The following is a 19,079-nucleotide window of genomic DNA, read 5'->3' as shown; positions in this document are numbered from 1 at the left end:
ACCAAGTTTTGCAGCGATATCATTCACAGTGATAAGTTTTACCCCTATCTCCCCTAATCAGCTCATCAACCTTTACCTTGTTACGTTTCGTTTAGGCACTTCGAGAGTGCGTGCTGCGTGGCTGATGTTCGATAGTCGTGTTTTCATCCTTAAAATGCTTCACCCATCTCCTAACCCTGCTGGCACCCATGCACACATCTCCATAGGCACGCTGCAGTCTGCGGTGAATTTCAGAAGCAGATTGGTCCTCTTTAACAAGGAATTCAAACACAGCACGGTGTCGAAACGAAACATCGCTGCAGGCCATTTGAGAAATCCTGCCTGTGGTTACGTGCTAGCAAAAAACAGCGTCAATGTCTGGAAAGGAAGAAAGAAAGAAAGAAATGTCTGTAGATTGAGATGATATACTTCGTTTTTCTTACAACTAAAGATTACGGTTGTGAAAACATGTTGCTCATAGAGTAATTATATAGTATAAGAGGTTTCAGCTGCTTTTCCGGTGAAACTGTGGAGACCGTGGCATCACCACTAAAGGAAGTTGGGTACTACGAACTATTAAAAACAAGAACGAACCAAATCATTCAGAGCGCCTGAGTCTGATAGAATTAGCCAATGATGCACTTAGCTACTACCAGTAGCAGACGATACAGTTAGTTACAACTCTAGCCGATAGTGTCGCAGAATCACTTCCTTTGCAATGTGGGAAAAAGTTAATTCCCATTAGTTATATAGGAAGTAGTTCATTAGGGTAATCAATGATGTTGTTCACGACTTTCAGTATGCCCCTCGTAATTGGCAGTTACTTTAAAAGAACACCAGATAACACATGTTCTATCAAATAGCATTGTTATTGAAAACTCTTTATATCATTCAGTGTCAAACGTTATGACATATCTGCTGTACGTATCAACAAATCAAAACAATATTGCAGGTCAGTATAGTTTAAATCGCGGGGTCGGAACCGATTCAAAATAGAAAAGCAAAGAAAAACACTCGTGGGTTTTATGTTAAACTACGTATGAAACAAATTTGATCTAAAGTATCAGTAATAAAACATAAAACAAAAATTTAAATTTAAAAGTTATGAAATTATTGCCACTCTCCCGGGCTTCTTAACGGGGTACCTAACATGAAAATGTTTCAATAAAAAATCACTTTCCACAATAATTGCATAAATAATTGTTCAAGAATAGTACCAATAAAGTGAAGATAATAAATACAATAAATAACATGAACTGCAAGTTCTGTACATTCTTCCCAAAATATCATACTTGGACAAAATTAACTAAAAATAAATGTTGAAAGGATCGTCCAGCACTTGCGATGCACATGCGAATGCGTACCGGGACATTGTTGACTGCTCTTAACACTTCATTTGGACTTAGTGCACGGCAGACATTACGGATCCTCTCCATCATGTCCTCTCTTGTAAGTAGGACGCTCTTGCTAAACCAGCTCCTTGACACGTCCCCAAAAGAAAAAATCAAGCGGAGTCAGGTATGGAGAACGAGCTGCCCAGGAAACCGGGCCTCCTCTTCCGATCCACCTGTTTGGAAATACACGTTCAACACTTTGTCTGGTAACTCTTGCAAAATGAGAAGGGTAACCGTCTTATTGTAGCCACATCAATTCTCGACTTGCTAGGGGGACATCTTCCAAGAACTCACATAGAACATGTGACAAAAAATTAGCGTACTCTACCCCTGTCAAAGTACAATAATAGGGGCCGATTATTTGGCCTCCCACTAAACCACACCAAATGTTAAGTATCCAGATATTTTGGTTGACAGCTTCATGTACCCGGTGAGGATTCATGCTGGACCAGTAGTGAGCGTTGTGTATGTTGACATCTCCATTACTCTTGAAGGTTGCCTCATCCGTCTACAGAATGTTCTGGTGAAAACAGGGGTTCCTGGCGTTCATCCACTGACAAAACTCCAGACGGTTATGGAAATCTTGTTCTCGGAGTTCCTAATGCAGGTGAACATGGTAAGGATGCAACGAGTTATTATTCAGAATCCTCCAAACAGTCATGTGGCTCATAGCAATATCCGTGGCTAATTGCCTTGTCGATATTTGGGGATCCATATGGACTGCACCAAGGATGTCGGGAGGCCGATTATCCTGAACACGGCGTTTGATCTGTTGACGTTTGTTGTGATGAGGTAGAATATGCCCAGTCTTCTGCACACAAAGTGCCAAGCGCCGAAATACTTTTCTCGACTGCCGAGCACGATCGGGAAACCGTTCACCATATTTTTTGTTTGATGTGTTTACGTGCACTACGAGCCAAGAAAAATGCCTGGGAGGGGTGGTCTTGATAGTCGCAATTCAACAACAAATAACACTCGTAGATGCCAAACCGTAGACTTTAGTGAAAATTGATTCCTATAAAAGTTGATTTTTGTTAATAATACTTCCTAGGAAATTGATACTGATGCCACTTTCTATTTGAAATTTTGAAGTGACACCCCGTGGAAATATTTCCTCTACACCACTTGATACGGAAGTGTCACCATTTGATTCTCCACATACGATTTGGTCATTCAATTTTTTGTTTGAAGTATCTACGTGCACTACGAGCCGAGAAAAATGCCTGGGACGGGTGGTCTGATACACCCTGTATATATAGTGCTTTATTTCTAAAAATAAAGGTACCGGTACGCTGGATCTCAGGTCAATAATGGATAAAAAGTTGCATAATTTTCAGGGTACTATATATATATATAAAGATGCTTTAAAAATGTCTGATTCTTACATCTTAATTTTATAATACGTTAAACATAGATTTCTTTCTCCCTTTTTTCTCTTTCTGTAAAGGGCGAAACTAAGCTGCTATTGTTTGCTTTCAAAAGGTATCAAGAGTTCCACAAATGAAGTTGAAGTATCAAAAGTTCCTCAAGAGAGTTGAGTTTCAATAACAACACACATACAGTAAATTGTTCACATAATGTTCTACAGAATACTAATCATGCTACCAAAATGTTCTACAAATCTCTACTAAATTAATGGTTACACCTTGCGAAAAAAAAACTAGGCGATGTTTTCATTAAATCTTCTTTATAATGAATAAAGATAATTAATTGGATACATTAAAATAAAAAATGAGCAAAGACCTCTTTGCAAAGAAAATACAGAGGTGGAGTTCCAACAGAATTTTTGTACTGGAATTCCAGAATTTCAGTTTAGTAGAACTTCTGCAACAGACAAATTTTTGGGATTATTTCGTTATGGGAGGTCAGTTTTTCCAGAAAAAAAAATGTTATCAATTCAGAGCCTTTATGGTTTATTTTAGTGTTAAAAAGGGAGGCACGAGGTCGTGCTAGCAAGCGAAACAGAAGGGCCCAAATATTTCTAGTCCCTGAATACAATTAACTGACTTCAAGAAGGAACAAAGATTCGCATCTCTTTCTGTAGAAAGAAAAAAGCAAAAGGAAAAGAATAAACACTCTGATTTGCAATAAAACTATATATTTGCTATTTGGTATTTTCGAAGTTTCTCGTCAACCGCTTTTTAAGACAGAAGAGGAAATATTCCGTTCTCAGTTTAAAGGTGCCGGTACGGCGTACCGGTGCCTACCGCGAGAAATAAAACACTGAACACCTTGGGCGGAAATAGGGGACTATAGGGGTTTCATCTCTAAATTTGAACTACATCATGGCTGTTGATTTCACGAGACAATAGAAACATCAACTTCAATCTAGTCATTAGATGTGTTCCAAAAACCAGGTTAACTGGTTTGGGTTCAGTTTAAGATTGAAACAGAATGTGTTCGTTTATTTCAGAAACCGAACCGTAATTTGGTTCAGTTTTGTTCGGAAACACACTGTATTGCCACTTTTCAGAATATCCATACATATATTGGAAAAGATCCCAAATATATTTAAAGCTTCCGTTTTAGGTTAAGGTATTATGAATCTGCTGCATCACTTTTGAATAGAATTACAATTTCGCAAGTGTTTTCTCTCTATATTTTTGTGAAAACACGTTAATGAGCAAAGGAAAATACAACTTTTTTTCGGTTCGGATTGGTTTCCGTTAACCACTTGAAAACGAAATGAAATAAAATCTTTGCGTTTAATGTCCTGTGATTATGCCTCTTAGGTTGAGGAAGACTATGATAAAAGCAAGTGAATTATGATGGACGAATTGGTGGAATGGGAAAGTGGGAGTGTCCCGAGAAAATCAACGCGCACATTGTCCATCTCAAGTTTACTTGAATTTGGAAAGAAAGAGGTACCCCACCAATCTGATAGTTCAATTGTCGGGTTTCCTGATTCGATTCCCGGTGGGAGAGCCATTGAATGTCCTCGATGTATATGTGTTGTTGTCCCTGTCCTTCAAGGTTACTGTAAATAACTGGAGAAATGAGTATAACCGAGTATAATAGAGACAAGTTACGGAGATAACTTTCGGTGAATCAGAAAAGAGTGGTTTGAGGCATCAGGTTCCAGTTAAGGGTTCGAATTACTTTTAACATCACTTCATCCTTCAAATCCTTGCGTGTTTGTATGTCTCCTAGTAAATTTAAATTTGATTTCTCTTGGCTATAGTATTTTGTCATGACTGAAATGAAAGTGTTTAATCGTTAATAAAATATTGGAATCGTAAACTTGTGCAATTTGCTAAACATGAGCTTTTTTTTTAACTAACTTAACAGAGCAGTCTTAGGGTAGTGGTATGAGCATTCGTTTCGCTAATTAGGAGTCTTGGGTTCAATTCACGCTGAGGTAACTAAGGAAGTTTTTATCAGTTAGAATGTAGATACTTCTTATGTATAATAACATGAAAAATATTCAATTTCTCTCGGTCTTACAAGTTAGAATTAAAATAACTTTCTTCACAGAAGAAATACTAACAATATAACGTCACATGTATACCACCTTGATTCTTTCTGTCTGACAATGTAACGTGTTTAGCAAATAATTCATGAATACATAAGGGTTATCTTTAGGACCTACTATGAGTCACAAGTGTGTTTGAAACGTTATTGTTTGATTGTGGTACTCTAACTTCTAACTTCTTCAATTCTTACGAAATTTTAATAATAATATTTTTGCTCGCCGTTTCATATATCCGTTCAACCAAAATTTGTAAATAAGAACTATTATTTTTTTATATTTATATGTATATTTTGTTAAAATATCAATATAACGCATACATAATCGAAAGTCTGTTACCAAAAGAAAGGGCGTTGCTATGTATCGTGATGAAAAGATACTGTTAAGGTATCCGATGTTTCGATTTTCATATTGTCGAGGAGCTGACACCTCTTTTCTCCCCTTTTTCGTTCTGGACACTAATTCTTCCAAAGTATCTCTTCTAAGGCAAGTAATCCTAGACAGCGTTCAAATCAATTTGAATAGGACGTAATATTGAGGTCTCAAATCTTCAGTAATAATAATAATAATAATAATAATAATAATAATAATAATAATAATAATAATAATAATAATAATAATAATAATAATAATAATAATAATAATGGTATTAAAATTTTTAAAGTTGCCCATACATTGGGCAAAATGTACAAAAAAGTTGGAATTTCGGGGAGGGGAGTCCGTTCCTCCAAGACACACTTCTGCAACTTCCCAAATTTTATACGAAACTGTTCCAACCAAGATTTCATGTAGAAAGTATTCTAGTATGCGTTTTATGGAACGTAACTGTAATAAAAATAACTGAATATCATTGAACAGTAAGGCTTATAATAAACTACCTTTAGGATATGCAGAGAAAAGCTTTGCTGCAAAAACACCTACACAGACCATAATTAAATGAGCTCTGAAATACAAAGTAACAAAATAGCGTATAAGATTCAGTGTACAGAGCAATTGTTACTTAAAGAATGGACATACACTATTTCGAGAATCGAGATAAGACGATAAATATTTACAACACTTTTCGTCTCGTCTCGATTCTCACCTCCGAAGGGAGACGATAATTTGAGTTAGCATTGTCCCGTCTCGAATGTAAAATGTTAATTCTTATCCCGATATTATTTGTTTCGTTTTAGAAACGAGATGAGAAATTCCTCTTCTGGTGGGCAATATTAAACAAAACCGAAATATTCTTTCCAAATGTTACGCTTCTGCTTGTAATGATATGACCTGAGCGATAATAAGCCCCTAACTTATAATATTCTACAAGGCACTTATTATTATTATTATTTCTGAAGATTTAATATTCAAGTATTGAAACATTCGAGTATTTAAAATCTGAAAATAATAATAGAACGTGTGTCATCGCCCATCAATCGCCACCAAAAATCTTAAAGTAAAAAAAAAAAATACTTGCCCGACGTGCATTCGACTCGGGTATCTCCATACTACTGGCCGAGCGCTTGACCACTGAACCACGATCACTACGCAGTGAGTGATTCGTCTTAGTGTGTTTACGATACGTTCCTTTGCCTCCGCTTACAAAGTTTTACATTATATTTCTTCGTTTCAAAACTTCATTCGTATTTGTTTCATCATGATATAAGTCAATGATCGTTGGCATAGTTTATAGTAATAACTTGAGATGTTATTAAACCTTTGGTTCACAAGTTTGTTTCTTCTCCACACCAAACTACAGATATGACAGATTTAATTCTCATAGTCAGCACTTGTTTCAAAGCAGTCGCCATTACCTGCTCAAAGACTTCGGTTCAACTTTAATGTTTACATATGTACTAACTAACCTTCCATTTGCATATTTCAGGATTTCTTGCTTCTTTTGAAAAAAAAAATAGAGAGAGAGAGAGAGAGAGAGAGAATTGCGATGACTTTTGCGGTGCCCTCGTATCATGTTCTGCCATTAAAATGAAGTCTTAGACTAGATGTTCTGTAAGAAAAAAATTACTGATTACTTTGGTTTGTGGAAGATTTCTCTCACAATAGGAAGAAGAATTTTGAATACTAATAACAACACGATAGTTCTTTCTATTGTAGTACGCAGATTTTCATACAGATATGAAAACAAAATATGAATAACTTACTACAATCTCTCACTGCACTATAACGTTTCACAAGAGTGAAAAACATATCTACTTGTCTCCATATAGTCGAATGAATAATGTTTTCGGCTCCGTAAATATCGTTCAAGGTTCAGTTTCCAGTTGGAACACTTATTTCATACGCGTTCAGAATAAATAATGGAACGTTCAATGTTAAACTGAGATATACTTATATTTCTTCACTACGGAGTCATCTAAAACTAAATTTCTATTCTAATTATTTACTGTATTTTTTGGAACCTCAACCAGTGTGCCATTTGGAAGTTTCCAAATTTAGGGCATCAAATCAATCGATGAAAATATTAAATCAAATCCAGAATTCAATACATATACATGAAACATGTAACCTAAGGTGGAGAGTCCGACAAGGTAAATTTCATTTTCCGATTCTCTGAAGTTTTCTTTTATTTCTAATTTTATATGTAAGTATACTTGTAATCAGAACTTAAATATTAATGAAGATTACTATTACTGTTGTCAAAGACTTGTGTCATTATTTAAATATACTATATATTTCCTTCCCTTTTAGGAGAAGAGAAAAACTTTAAGAAGTACCTACCTGAAGAAGTAACAAGTTTTGGCGTTCCTTACGACTACAACAGCATTTTACATTACAGTGCTTATGCTTTTTCCGTAAACGGGAAGGAGACAATAACGCCGCTGGTAAGTTAGAAATCCATACTTTTATAAGTAGACATCGGATTTTTATGCTCTTAAAATCATGAAATATGTATACGTTAAATGTGTTAAAATGCGCACTTAATATGCATGCACTAATATTGCAGTAAAAGAGAGCATTTTCAAACATGCAGCAAAGTTCCGACAAAGTTTTGTAGGTGAAATATAACTTCGAAAGTGTGTACATTACCTTTTAGGAACTTCTCTTCAAAATTTATTTTTATCACATTTACAGTATATACTCCTAACTTTTTAAAACACACACAAATTATGAGATTGAAATAGATACAGTGATATGAGAACACGATCTCTAGTTGTTTTTCTTCACATTTGTATATTAGAGTATATTTTTTACACGAAATAATAGTGTTTCATTCTTATTAGAGGTCTGCATGGGCTCAGGCTCGAGCACTACCCGGCTGCGGGCCGGACTAAAACCTACAAAGCATATATTACTTCGGGCCCGTAAATTTTTAAATATACAACCACATTTCTAGGAGCTTTTTCGGACCTAACTTTGTAAATGTACTGTAAAACGATATTTATTGGACGTTTGGACCGTTCTTTCTGAAGAACTGTTAAAGCACAACTGCAAAATTAAACCTCTAATTGCTGTAAATAAAAGTACAATTTTGCGTAAATTATAAAGTTTCTGTAATTCGAGCTTATTTCGGGCTCTTTGATTATCACACGAGCTCGGGTCGGGCTCGGGCCTAAATGTTAAAACATATTTCGGACTCGAGTCGGGCCTCACATTATAAAATCACGGACCGGGCCGGGCTCGGGCTAAAAATTCAGGCCCGTACAGACCTCTAACACCAGCACTTCGTGTAATGCGAGTGCTGCTTTTTGTACGAATTGTGACCAAGGTAGTCATGGTGCGGAACCCTGTACATCGACCAAGCCCATTCATGTCAACTGCAAGCCACAAGGACGAGTATTCTGCTTGATATTGAGACTGTCTAGCCTTTTAACGTGAGAAATGTATCCGAGAGGTAATGGTTATGAAGAAGACCTCTGCTGCCGATACTAAGCGTCATTTCAAAGAAAACATCCCTTCCTCGCTATCTGTCCTCTTTGTTACTGTTGCAGCTACCTCCTGTAAATCTGTGGCTACCCAGACGTCCGATTTCCGCCCAAAGTGATATTGTTTCTGGCAAAAGTCCAGAAATTCAGACCCTAATCGCATCGCCTAGCGAATTCCACAAAATCAGACGTTTCTATTAATGGTGGTCTTCAGCGAACTTCAGCTCATCACCGCTCACTTTAATATCGCCGACCTATGCAGTTCCTTCCCCGAAAAGAGCAAAATCTTGGTCTATTCGTAAGCCACCTGCAGTTTTTTTTAATCTGGTATGTTGGAAGACGACCTGATAGATACTGACAAAGGGGGTATGCGACCCATGACAGTTAGATGTTTATGAAAATTGATACCATGACTAATTATGGATCGCTAATCATCGTGGTGATAGTCGCTTGGTTTGGAAATACCTTGTTTATCTACTACCATATAATACATATGCCAAGCTATGATCAGGTGAGATTATGCCGAATTATACCCCAGAAACGTCGGAAAGAGGCAGAAAATAAAAAATGTTTGCAGGTAACCTGATACGGTGTCATAGAACGTGAAAGAAACTAAGTGAAAGCTTGGTTTTCAGAGTTGCCAAATTAGGGAGATATAGATGCTCTAAAGTTGAGAAGTATGGGGTCCGCACAGAGAAATGAACAAATGTACAACAACAAAAAGACTGCAAAAGGAACAAATGTACGGTAGGGAGTAAACTACAGCATGCACAGCATCCAAAGACTAACGGGCTTGATACAGGATTCACCCAAAAGGGATACATGTTGGAGTAGACGTAGAAAGAAGCCAACATAATGTGGAAATGTGAACAGTAAGTCTTCCTGTAGCGCAGCAATTCCAATGGCGTTTTTGTGGAATCGATATCTGGAACCGTTCCCGAGACCTATAAAATGAACTGTCTTCGTGTTGCAATACTGCATAAAATCCTTCAAGCCTTCCAAGCCACAGAAACGACTCCATAGCGCCTGAAAGGAGTACAGAAAGGCTGTACCAAGATAGGTAAAAAAAATCTGTGACAAGAAAGTACGTCAGAATCAATTTGCAAAGATTAATGACCTGTGGTAGGTGTCAGTCGAGGGTATAGGAAACGTTATTACGTGAGACAACAATGAAGACGAAAAACGCGGCATTCAGGTTCCCAGTAATATACAGGATCAAATATTTTAACAAAATATACGAATACATCAGAAAAACCATATACAGTGTATAGTACAGCAAAATAGTATATTTCTCGCCCTAGCTTCACACTCAATATGACTCGATTAAGCCCGTTAGTCACTGGATACTGTGCATGGTATAGTTTACTCCCTATCCGTACATTGGTTATTTCTGCAGTCTTGTTGTTGTATACTTGTTAGTTTCTCTGTACGGACCTCATAATTTCTCAATTTTAGGGCCTCATATCTCCCTTATTTGACAACATTGATAACCTACCTTTTGCTTATTTTCTTTCACATTTTATGCCAATTGTTTTAATGTCATAAAATGGTATACATTCTATTTGAAAAACTATGTTTTCGTTAAGATGGCAACACTGTTTGTCTGACACTATTACCTTGTTCTTGGTCACCTTACCCAATCCCGTAGGTAGCAGGTTACCTGCATACATTTTCCATTTTCTGCCTTTTTCCTGACCTTTTTGGGGTATAATTCAGCATAGCCTCGCCTGGTCACAGCTTAGTATATGTGTTATGGGTAGTGAGTAAACAAGGCATTTGCACACCGAGTGGCTATTGCCACGATGATTAGGAATCCACAAGTAGTCGCGGTACGAATTTTCATAAATATCTAGCTGTCACGGTTCGCATACGGCCCTTGTAAGTACACGATACTTGGCTCACATGGAAAGGTTTGCCTCAAACGTTGATTTATGATGTGTTATTTACTTTTTGCTATTGTTATATATATGTACATATTTTCTATATTGTTACTATTATTACTATTGATTGTTCTTGATATATGTATTGTTGATAGTGTTATATACAAGATGTACCAGAAGTAGTGACTCGCGTTTTAAATGATAAGTACATTTATATTATAAACAAGAATGGCATGAAGCAAAATTGTAGGTACAGAGTAATGATGTAAAAATCAAATAATTTACAGTATCTAATTAAATCCCTATTCTCTATTTGGAGGTCCACCTGACGGCCATTAACATCGATGCATGCCTGCAGTCGGAGACGCACATTTCTGCACGCATCTCGGCATATCTGAATGAAAATATTGTTGAATTCCTCGGTGATTCGCCCCTCCTATTCCGCAACACTGTTTATGGGTTTTGTATATACCTTGTCCTTCAAATGTCCCCATGGGAAGAAGTCGGGAGGGGTGAGGTCTGGTGACCGTGGCTGCCACTCCACTGTTTCCCGACAACTAATCCATTGAATTCATGATTTCCTATCAAAGTGAGACTCATAATCCCTGGTGAGATTTAAAAATTCACATTAACTTCAGATGATGAACTTCAACACAACAGCTTTGTCTACGAGGCTATTACAGACAGGATGGCGCAGGGAAATGGGAAATTTGAATCTAGGATTAGCAACATTCTGGCGTCGGCATTTGTTCGGAACTGATTAGAGATCATTGAGAAGGCTTTGACATTTAGAAATAATAGAACATTGGAGTTGTGCGCAAGATGTGTTCACTTTGAAAGCATTTGACAAAAACGGTGATATTCCATGGCCACCGAGATTCAATGAGCTCAGTGAGCACAGCGTTTTCCTGTAAAATACCTCAACGACAAAGCGGGAGGCTCACTCTTCCAGCAATCGATGAACTGAAACGAAGGATTGAAGAAGAAATCGCTTACATTCCTCGAAATATAATATACCGAGCAGTCTAGGGGCTTCTGTACGCTGAGATGGAACACATATTTCCGATGTCGTTGAGAAATAAAGTCACATGTAAGCGCGATAGTTTATGTCAACTTAAATTGCATACTCTATAGTGTATTTCCGTCTTTAAATGCATTTTTCTGTTTATTCGTGCAATTTACGTTCATTGAAACTTTCCAGTTTCCCTGGGCCACCCTGTACATACAGGGGGTGTTTATTAAAGATGCCCTCTGATCCACTTACCGTTGACTGGGATAAACGAAATTTGGAACAGACATTAGTTCTTCTCTCCAATGTCCACACACTCTTCCAATCGCTTTATGCACTTGTGGAAACCTTGTTTGTAGAAGTCTGCAGATTATTTCAGAATCCTGACTCAACAGCAGAAATAAACATTTCATCGTATTTGAAATGCTTTCAAAAATGATTTTATGATTAGGAAGATGAAAATCAGATGATGCAAAGTTAGAAAAGTATGGAAAATGGAGAAGAATTTCATTCCTGCAGGATCATGCTTCTGTCTGAGTGACATAACGAGTTTTAACTGAAGCGTTGTCTTGAAGGAAGGACACCTTTGGTCAGCGTTCCACATCTCTTGGTTTTAATGGAATCCTGTGATTTCGGCAGCAGTGAAGCATAGTATGTCCCTGTAATTCTAGTACCTCTTGCCAAGAAATCCATCATCAGTACTTCCTGCTGCTCCCAATCAACTTTGAGCATGACCTTACCCGGTGAAAGTTGGACACATTCTTTCTTTGGAGTTAGTAGGAATGCTTCCATTGCTTTGACTAAGTCTTAGTCTCTGGGTCATAATGATAGACCCACGTTTCATCCTGAGCTATTAATCTGTCAAAGAAGTCCTCCTGGTTTTCGTAGTACAGGGTCAAAAGTTCCTGGAAAAAAGCGACTCGTTTCTACTTTTGAGAAAGTATCAGTGGCCAAAGAACCCATTGGGCAGACACTTATGTGTTTGTAAATGCACATGGATTATCTTCTTCCACATACCCCACAGTTATATTGACATTTTCAGGTAGTTGGCGAATGTCTAAACGGCAAATCTCCAAGGTGGTGACTTCCTTTTTGCCTAATGGTGACTTCCTCTTGTCCAGTGGTGTTTTCATCAATGGTAGACTGAGATCATCCTGTGATGGGAGCCGTTTGTACAGAAATCCGACCAACTTAAAGGATTCCAGTGTTCTCATCATATAATGGGGCTTCCTTTTCATAAAGATCTTTCATCTCCTCAAATGTTTCCTTTGATATGCGGCCTCTCAAGTACAGAAATTTTATCAGCGTTTGGAATTCACTTGGACACATCTTCACACTTTTCTTCAGTTTGATGCTGTAACAGAAAATATTGAGAGTTATAAGATGAAATATTCCTCATAACCTATAGAGATATGCATCAATACAAGTGAAAAATTTCAGTTTTCTATAGTAACTACAACTAGTTCAGAGGAAATCTTTTAAAGGACGTCCCATATACTGTTGGACTAAATTGCGTTTCTTTTTCTTTTTTTAAAAAAAAAAAATATGTATCGCCACACTTGTGGACCATTCTTTTTATATTTAAAGAGAATGCGTTTTTCTCTATTCCGGAAGTGAGATCTTGATAAATGTTTCATCCTATGCAGTTAAGAATATTATCATGGATTCTAGATAAATATGTTGAAGGAGCTTTTAAATATTTTAAATGGGCAGTCTTCTTCTGGTCTGTATTTCTGGGTTGGTTTTTTATATGCTGCTTCTTTCAACCTTCTCGAGTAGATGTTAGTATATTTTCCTTGTTTAAGGTGCTCCTCAGGAAACTTCTGATTTCACCTCCTAACTTCCAAGTAGATATATACTTCCACTTTTCAACATAAGTTTGTCACTTTTAATTCTTGTAACATCCATAATTCATGACGTGGTTACGTCTCTAGACCCCTTGTGCACCTGAAAAGGTGACAAATTTTTATTTATTGTTCAAAACAAATTTAGAAGGTTGGTGCAGGCAGATGTTGGTTTAAAGCCCCACAACATCGTCAAGGTCTCTACCTCTGTGAGGGCCTACTTTTGACTGGAGAGGCACGTAAGATCATATGCACCATACGATCTTAGGCCGTAAAACCAGATTCTAGCAAATTCCTTGATATTTCACTTAACAAACCCTTTGGAATTCCTTTAATGCCAAAGATTTCGCTGCGATACTTGATCAAGTAACTTGTTAGTGGATGATGATGAAATGAAGGGTGGGGGAATTCTAACGAATTCCTTGGTATTTCACGACGCAAACCATTTGGTGTTCTTTCAATCCCAAAGATTTTGCTGCGATACTTTACCAAAGAATTTGTTATTTAAAAAAGACAGAGAGGGTGAAATAGAGGATGCTAATGTGTGTGTAGAGAAATGGTGATGATGAAGAAATAAGGAAATTTTAAAGAAAGTGTTATGGTTATAATATAAAGGAATATTGTTGCAACAATTCTCTTTGTTTTCCTAACGTTAAAAATTATTTGCTCAATTGTTGATATATTTTTCCATAATTGTCATCAATTAACTCAGCGATTTAAGTAAAACCTGTTTGGAAGTTTGAACAATTGTCGGTTTATCTTGGGGTTAGTAACGAAACCGAAACAAATAACACGTATGGCAAGATAGCCCCCCGACTTTAGAAAATTGAAACAATGACTAGGTCATTCGTTTGTACTATGTTTGTACCGTTTTACCGAAAATATTTTCGTTTGTACCATTTTCCTGATAGGATTACTTGAGAGGTCAACTGGGGAAGCTATCTTGGCGCCAAGATAGCTTCCCCCCCCCCCCCCCCCGTATCACAGAACAAAAAATTGAAATACACCATTCGAAAGCAAATCGTTTGTACAATTTGTACCAAAAAAAGTTTTGTTTGTATCCTGATAGTTTTCGAGAAAGTGGGTATGACATTTGGGGTAGCTACCTTGGCGGCCAAGATAGCCCCCCGTATCACAGCACAAAAAATTGAAATACACCATTCGAAAGCAAATCGTTTGTACAATTTGTACCAAAAAAAGTTTTGTTTGTATCCTGATAGTTTTCGAGAAAGAGGAGGATGACATTTGGAGGGCTATCTTGTACAGCGGTGGACACTTCTAAATGGTACAGCCATATGGAGATTTACGGCTAAGGTGTACCATTTAGAAGTGTCCACCGCTGTACACAAGATAGGCCCCGTAATGTGTAGTTTTTCCGTGCCCATTAATAAGTATTATGTGTTTATTCATGTGAATTTGTGTATTTGGAATTCTGGTTGTGCATATCCAAATGAAACAAAAAGAACACTTTGGAAATAACTCAACGTTAAAATTGAATTGGCGAGTGGGAAAACATTGTGAGTCCAAAATAAGCCATCTTGAGGTAAAGGCAAAAATAACACTAAAGATGTAGAACTACAAGTTGTAATGAAGTACAATTTGCAGTACAATTTGAAGTACAATTCGCACGTTATAGCAGAATGTCACTCCGTATCGTTTTGACTATTATTCAGCATAATTTACAGAGCCAGAAGAGTTTTATGGTGTGAATGTTCCTCTAATCCCTTCTTCATGTGCAGGTAGCCAAAATGCATCTGTTTCTATTTGTCTCCGTTAGTTATGTGTATCAATGTCAAAGCATTCTTTTCCAGCACTATGTCTCAAGAAACTCCAACTTTCTTCTACTCTTCAATTTTCTTTCATAGAGTCGATCCGTACACAACTTTCATACAACATAATATTTATAAAACATTTTTTCATACTACCTACTTCGAAAATAGTAATAATATTCTTTCGTAAGATAACCTGCTCTGCCTGTTTATCATATTTTCGTCTATTTCTTTTTCCCTGACAAACCAATCATAAGGACACTACATATCCTACGAGTTAATCCGAACTCATTAGATCTGGATCAATCTTTACATGGTGGTAGAACTTGAGTTGCTTATAAAAGCTTATGAAATATTATTGTGTTTAGACCTTTGGTTCCTAAGTTATATATAAAATACAAATCAAATAAAGGACAATTTTTTACGACTATAGGTAAGTTTCATCTTCTTTTTCTTTCTTCTAATCAACTAATAGTTGCATGAATCCTACGTTTAAAGTAAGTACAAAGACTCGATGGCAGCATGTCCTTTCGATTCTCCTGATGTGTTTTGTAGGGATCGCCAATATTCAAAAGAGTTCCATCAAGTGCGATAAATGAATATTCAAACTTTGTCCAAAGACAAGTTGAACGAACAATTAGAGAATAATCCGTGCTGTTTTCTGGTATTTTGTTTCTTTCATTATTGAGAACGTTTTATTTAGCGATTTGCCAAAGCGGCTAACAATCTATAAGAGAGTTCCGCCCTCTGTGAGATAAGTAATGAAAAGAAATTTAAGTGCAGGGTATAAGTAGTGGTCTACGTGCTTTATTGAAATTTTAACATTATAATTTTATGATACAATAACTAACAAAAATTGGAAATAAGAAAGTTGATTCTTACCATTATGAAAGGAAATAAACAGTGTATAACAAATGTTATCTGTAATAAACAAAACTTAATCTAGATCCAATAACAGATTCAACAAATATATACAGCATAAGTGGAAGAAATAATTAATGGAAATTTGATAAGGTGATAGTGAGGGTGAAGAATGAGGCGAAGTGCAAAGCACAGGACAACACGTGGGCATTGTTAATAAGACAAATGAAGCTATCTTCTGCCTGGGGTCATCCCTAGGCGATGATGAGCACGGGAGAAGCCCAAGTGAGTATTACTGTGTAGAATAAGATTGATGAATGAATGCAAGATGTTTATGAATAACGTAATCAGAAATGATTAAGAACGAAGGATCGCTCGGGGGTAAAGTGTATTGATAGAGCGTAAAGAGTAAGGATAAGGGTGTATGATGATAGCGATGTAGTCTGGGATGTAAAGAGATGTATTGCATAGTGTCATGAAGTAAAGGATACTGGGTTTGGAACCGTTTGTTGACATAGGTGAGACGTAGTTTTATGATGTAGTACTGTAATGTAGGGAAATATGTGCGTTGGTATAGCTCCTAGGTGGGGTAAGATAATTGGACACGAAAGCTATGCGGAAAGCGTGTCGTTCGAAGATCAAAAATATTTGATAGATTTTAGATGATACGGCTATCTACGCTGTGAATCCATATGTTAAGGTTGGTCGTAAGAAAACGTTGTGTGTTCAGGATTGTCAATGCGTTAAACCCCTAGATTTCGCCGTGATAGTAGCTAAGTATTTGTTTCATGTTAGGTGATGGTCGTAACTAATTCCGATATAAATGACAGTGTTACTGGATCATATAGGTTCGTGAGTGCATGGAGCGAAAGATAGTGACGGTTCCGATGTAGGTCTACTTTTGATCTTCGATGTGGTGGTAGAAAGACAATAGTTTGAGTTTTGGCCGCATTTATGGTAAGGTTCCAACTAGTACACCAGCATGAAGTGATTGAATGCAATTTTTTTTGTTGAATGGTGTATATAGAGTAATAAAGGTCGTATCGTCAGCATATGGAAATAAATGGATCCGTTCCGGAAGTCTAGGTATGTCAGCGACATAAAACAAGTAAAGTAATGGGGACAAGGCCGAACCTTGTTTCGCCTGAGTAGAAAAAATAGGACGTGACAGGCTTTTGTTAAGAGAGAGATGTATGGGAGGTGGTTGGAAATGAAGCTGTAAGTGAAACGAATGTGTAGTGTGAGAAGCTATAGGGCAAGAAGTTTGTATTTGAGCACGGTATGTCAGACCTTATCGAAGGCATTTTTCTAGATCGAATAATACCAGACAGGATAGTTTAACTGAATTATATTGCTGAGTGATGAGTGACATAAATCGAAGAAGCTGATCATTTATAGAGAATGATGGTCGGAAGCCGGTTTGTGTAGGAGGAAGAAGATTGCCTTCGGTCAAATAAAGACGTAGAAGTTTAACTAAAATGCGTTCCAGGATCTTACTGAATGTAAAAATGAGCTCTGTTGGTCGGTAAGAAGCTGCGCCCTTGGGGGTTTATGAAGTTTAAGGAACATTAGTGTTTTAGATATGTTCGAGAATATCATAAAGTATCCAGTATGGAACATGAAGGTGTAGATACAAGCAAGTAAGACTAGCAGTGACAGAACTTTCCTTAACACATTGTCTAAGCCGGACGCTGTATTACGCTTGTTTTGAATGATTTTAGTGATATCGCGTACGTGATCGTTGTTATTACAAGTGTATTTGCGGGTAGTGCACGGTGATTACTTTGTTGGAGTTGTGATGATGAAATGTTAAGCCTATCGACCACATGCAGGGCGTTGCCCGTCGTGGTAGGTGTGAATATCATCTGTAAATGGTCAGCAAAAGCGTTTGCTTTGGCAGTGTCATTTGTAAAAGAGGGTATTTTGGTGTGGAGAACTTGCCGCAAACTGCATTTAATCGTTTTCAATATTTACTGCACTGTAAAAAATTACAGGTCAAATTTACTGACATTACCGTCAATTCTGGCTGCCAACCGATTACTCTAAAATTTACGGTATTACTGTAAAATTAATGGCTATAGGCCATGAAAAGACCGTACCTTATTACTATAACTTTACACTAATACCGTAAATTTTAGGGTAATTGGTTGGCAGCCAGAATTGACGGTAATCCGTTAGTAAATGTGTCCGTAATTATTTACAGTATGAAATGCATAGTGTCAGAGAGATTATTGCAAGCCTTAATCCAGCAGCTAAGTTCATAAGCCTTAATATAATTATGGACCATACACTGGAGTCAGTAACGGCGATTGGACGTTAAAAGTGGGGGGGCAAGGCATGATCTGAATATTTGTATATCAATCTTAGTTTATCTGGTTGTTTCTAACACTTTGTTTGACGAAAGGTTGTATAACTAATAGGATACTACCTTTTTCGGTTAAAATACCTTATATCGTATTTCATATTTTATTAAATAAATTGACAAGAGCAACGGAAGTAGGTACCAGCTCTTTGTACTCTTAAACAACAAAGGTGTAAGAAGAGATTTGATTCCCTGCTCATGAACATCTTAAAATTCTGTCTGGAAAATTGTGTGATGAGATTATTTAATAAAAAGATTTACAAAACAAGTAAATAGAAAGGATAATATTAATTATAGTAATGAATAATGAGGCTTGCTTGGCAAAAGTTATATTCAAACTGGAGATTAATGAACAACTTAATTTATAATTCCACACATGACATTAAATATATGTTATTACTCTTACAAGGTACATTCGCGAAGTGTCCCCTCGAGATTTGTGTAAAATTGATTCAAATACAAAGTTCTACAAGTCACAATGTGTATTGTACTAATTTTAGCGGCCCATACTGGTTATTTGTGTATTTATGAGCCTTCATATATCTGGAATTCAATTATACACTAGTATAACGCTCGAACACAAAATTGCTTTTAGTTTCTTTAGATGTAACTGGACATGAATGTGCACAGAGAAAAATCCGTTCTCCGG

The 19,079-nt window shown here is 36.9% G+C and overlaps 1 protein-coding gene across 1 annotated transcript in view; it reads left to right on the top strand.

Annotated features, from left to right (window-relative positions):
- Positions 1 to 19,079, top strand: part of LOC145666546 (zinc metalloproteinase nas-4-like) — a 127,424-nt gene that overhangs the window by 72,803 nt on the left and 35,542 nt on the right. The window contains exon 4 of the mRNA XM_081733862.1: positions 7,531 to 7,664. Coding sequence (XP_081589988.1) covers positions 7,531 to 7,664 — 134 coding nt within the window. The remainder of the gene's footprint in view (positions 1 to 7,530; positions 7,665 to 19,079) is intronic.

This window comes from Thermobia domestica, chromosome 12 (genome assembly GCF_964235325.1).
Source record: "Thermobia domestica chromosome 12, izTheDome1.hap1.1, whole genome shotgun sequence".
In the NCBI taxonomy this organism is placed as follows: Eukaryota; Metazoa; Arthropoda; class Insecta; order Zygentoma; family Lepismatidae; genus Thermobia; species Thermobia domestica.
This window is presented reverse-complemented; position numbering and strand designations above follow the sequence as displayed.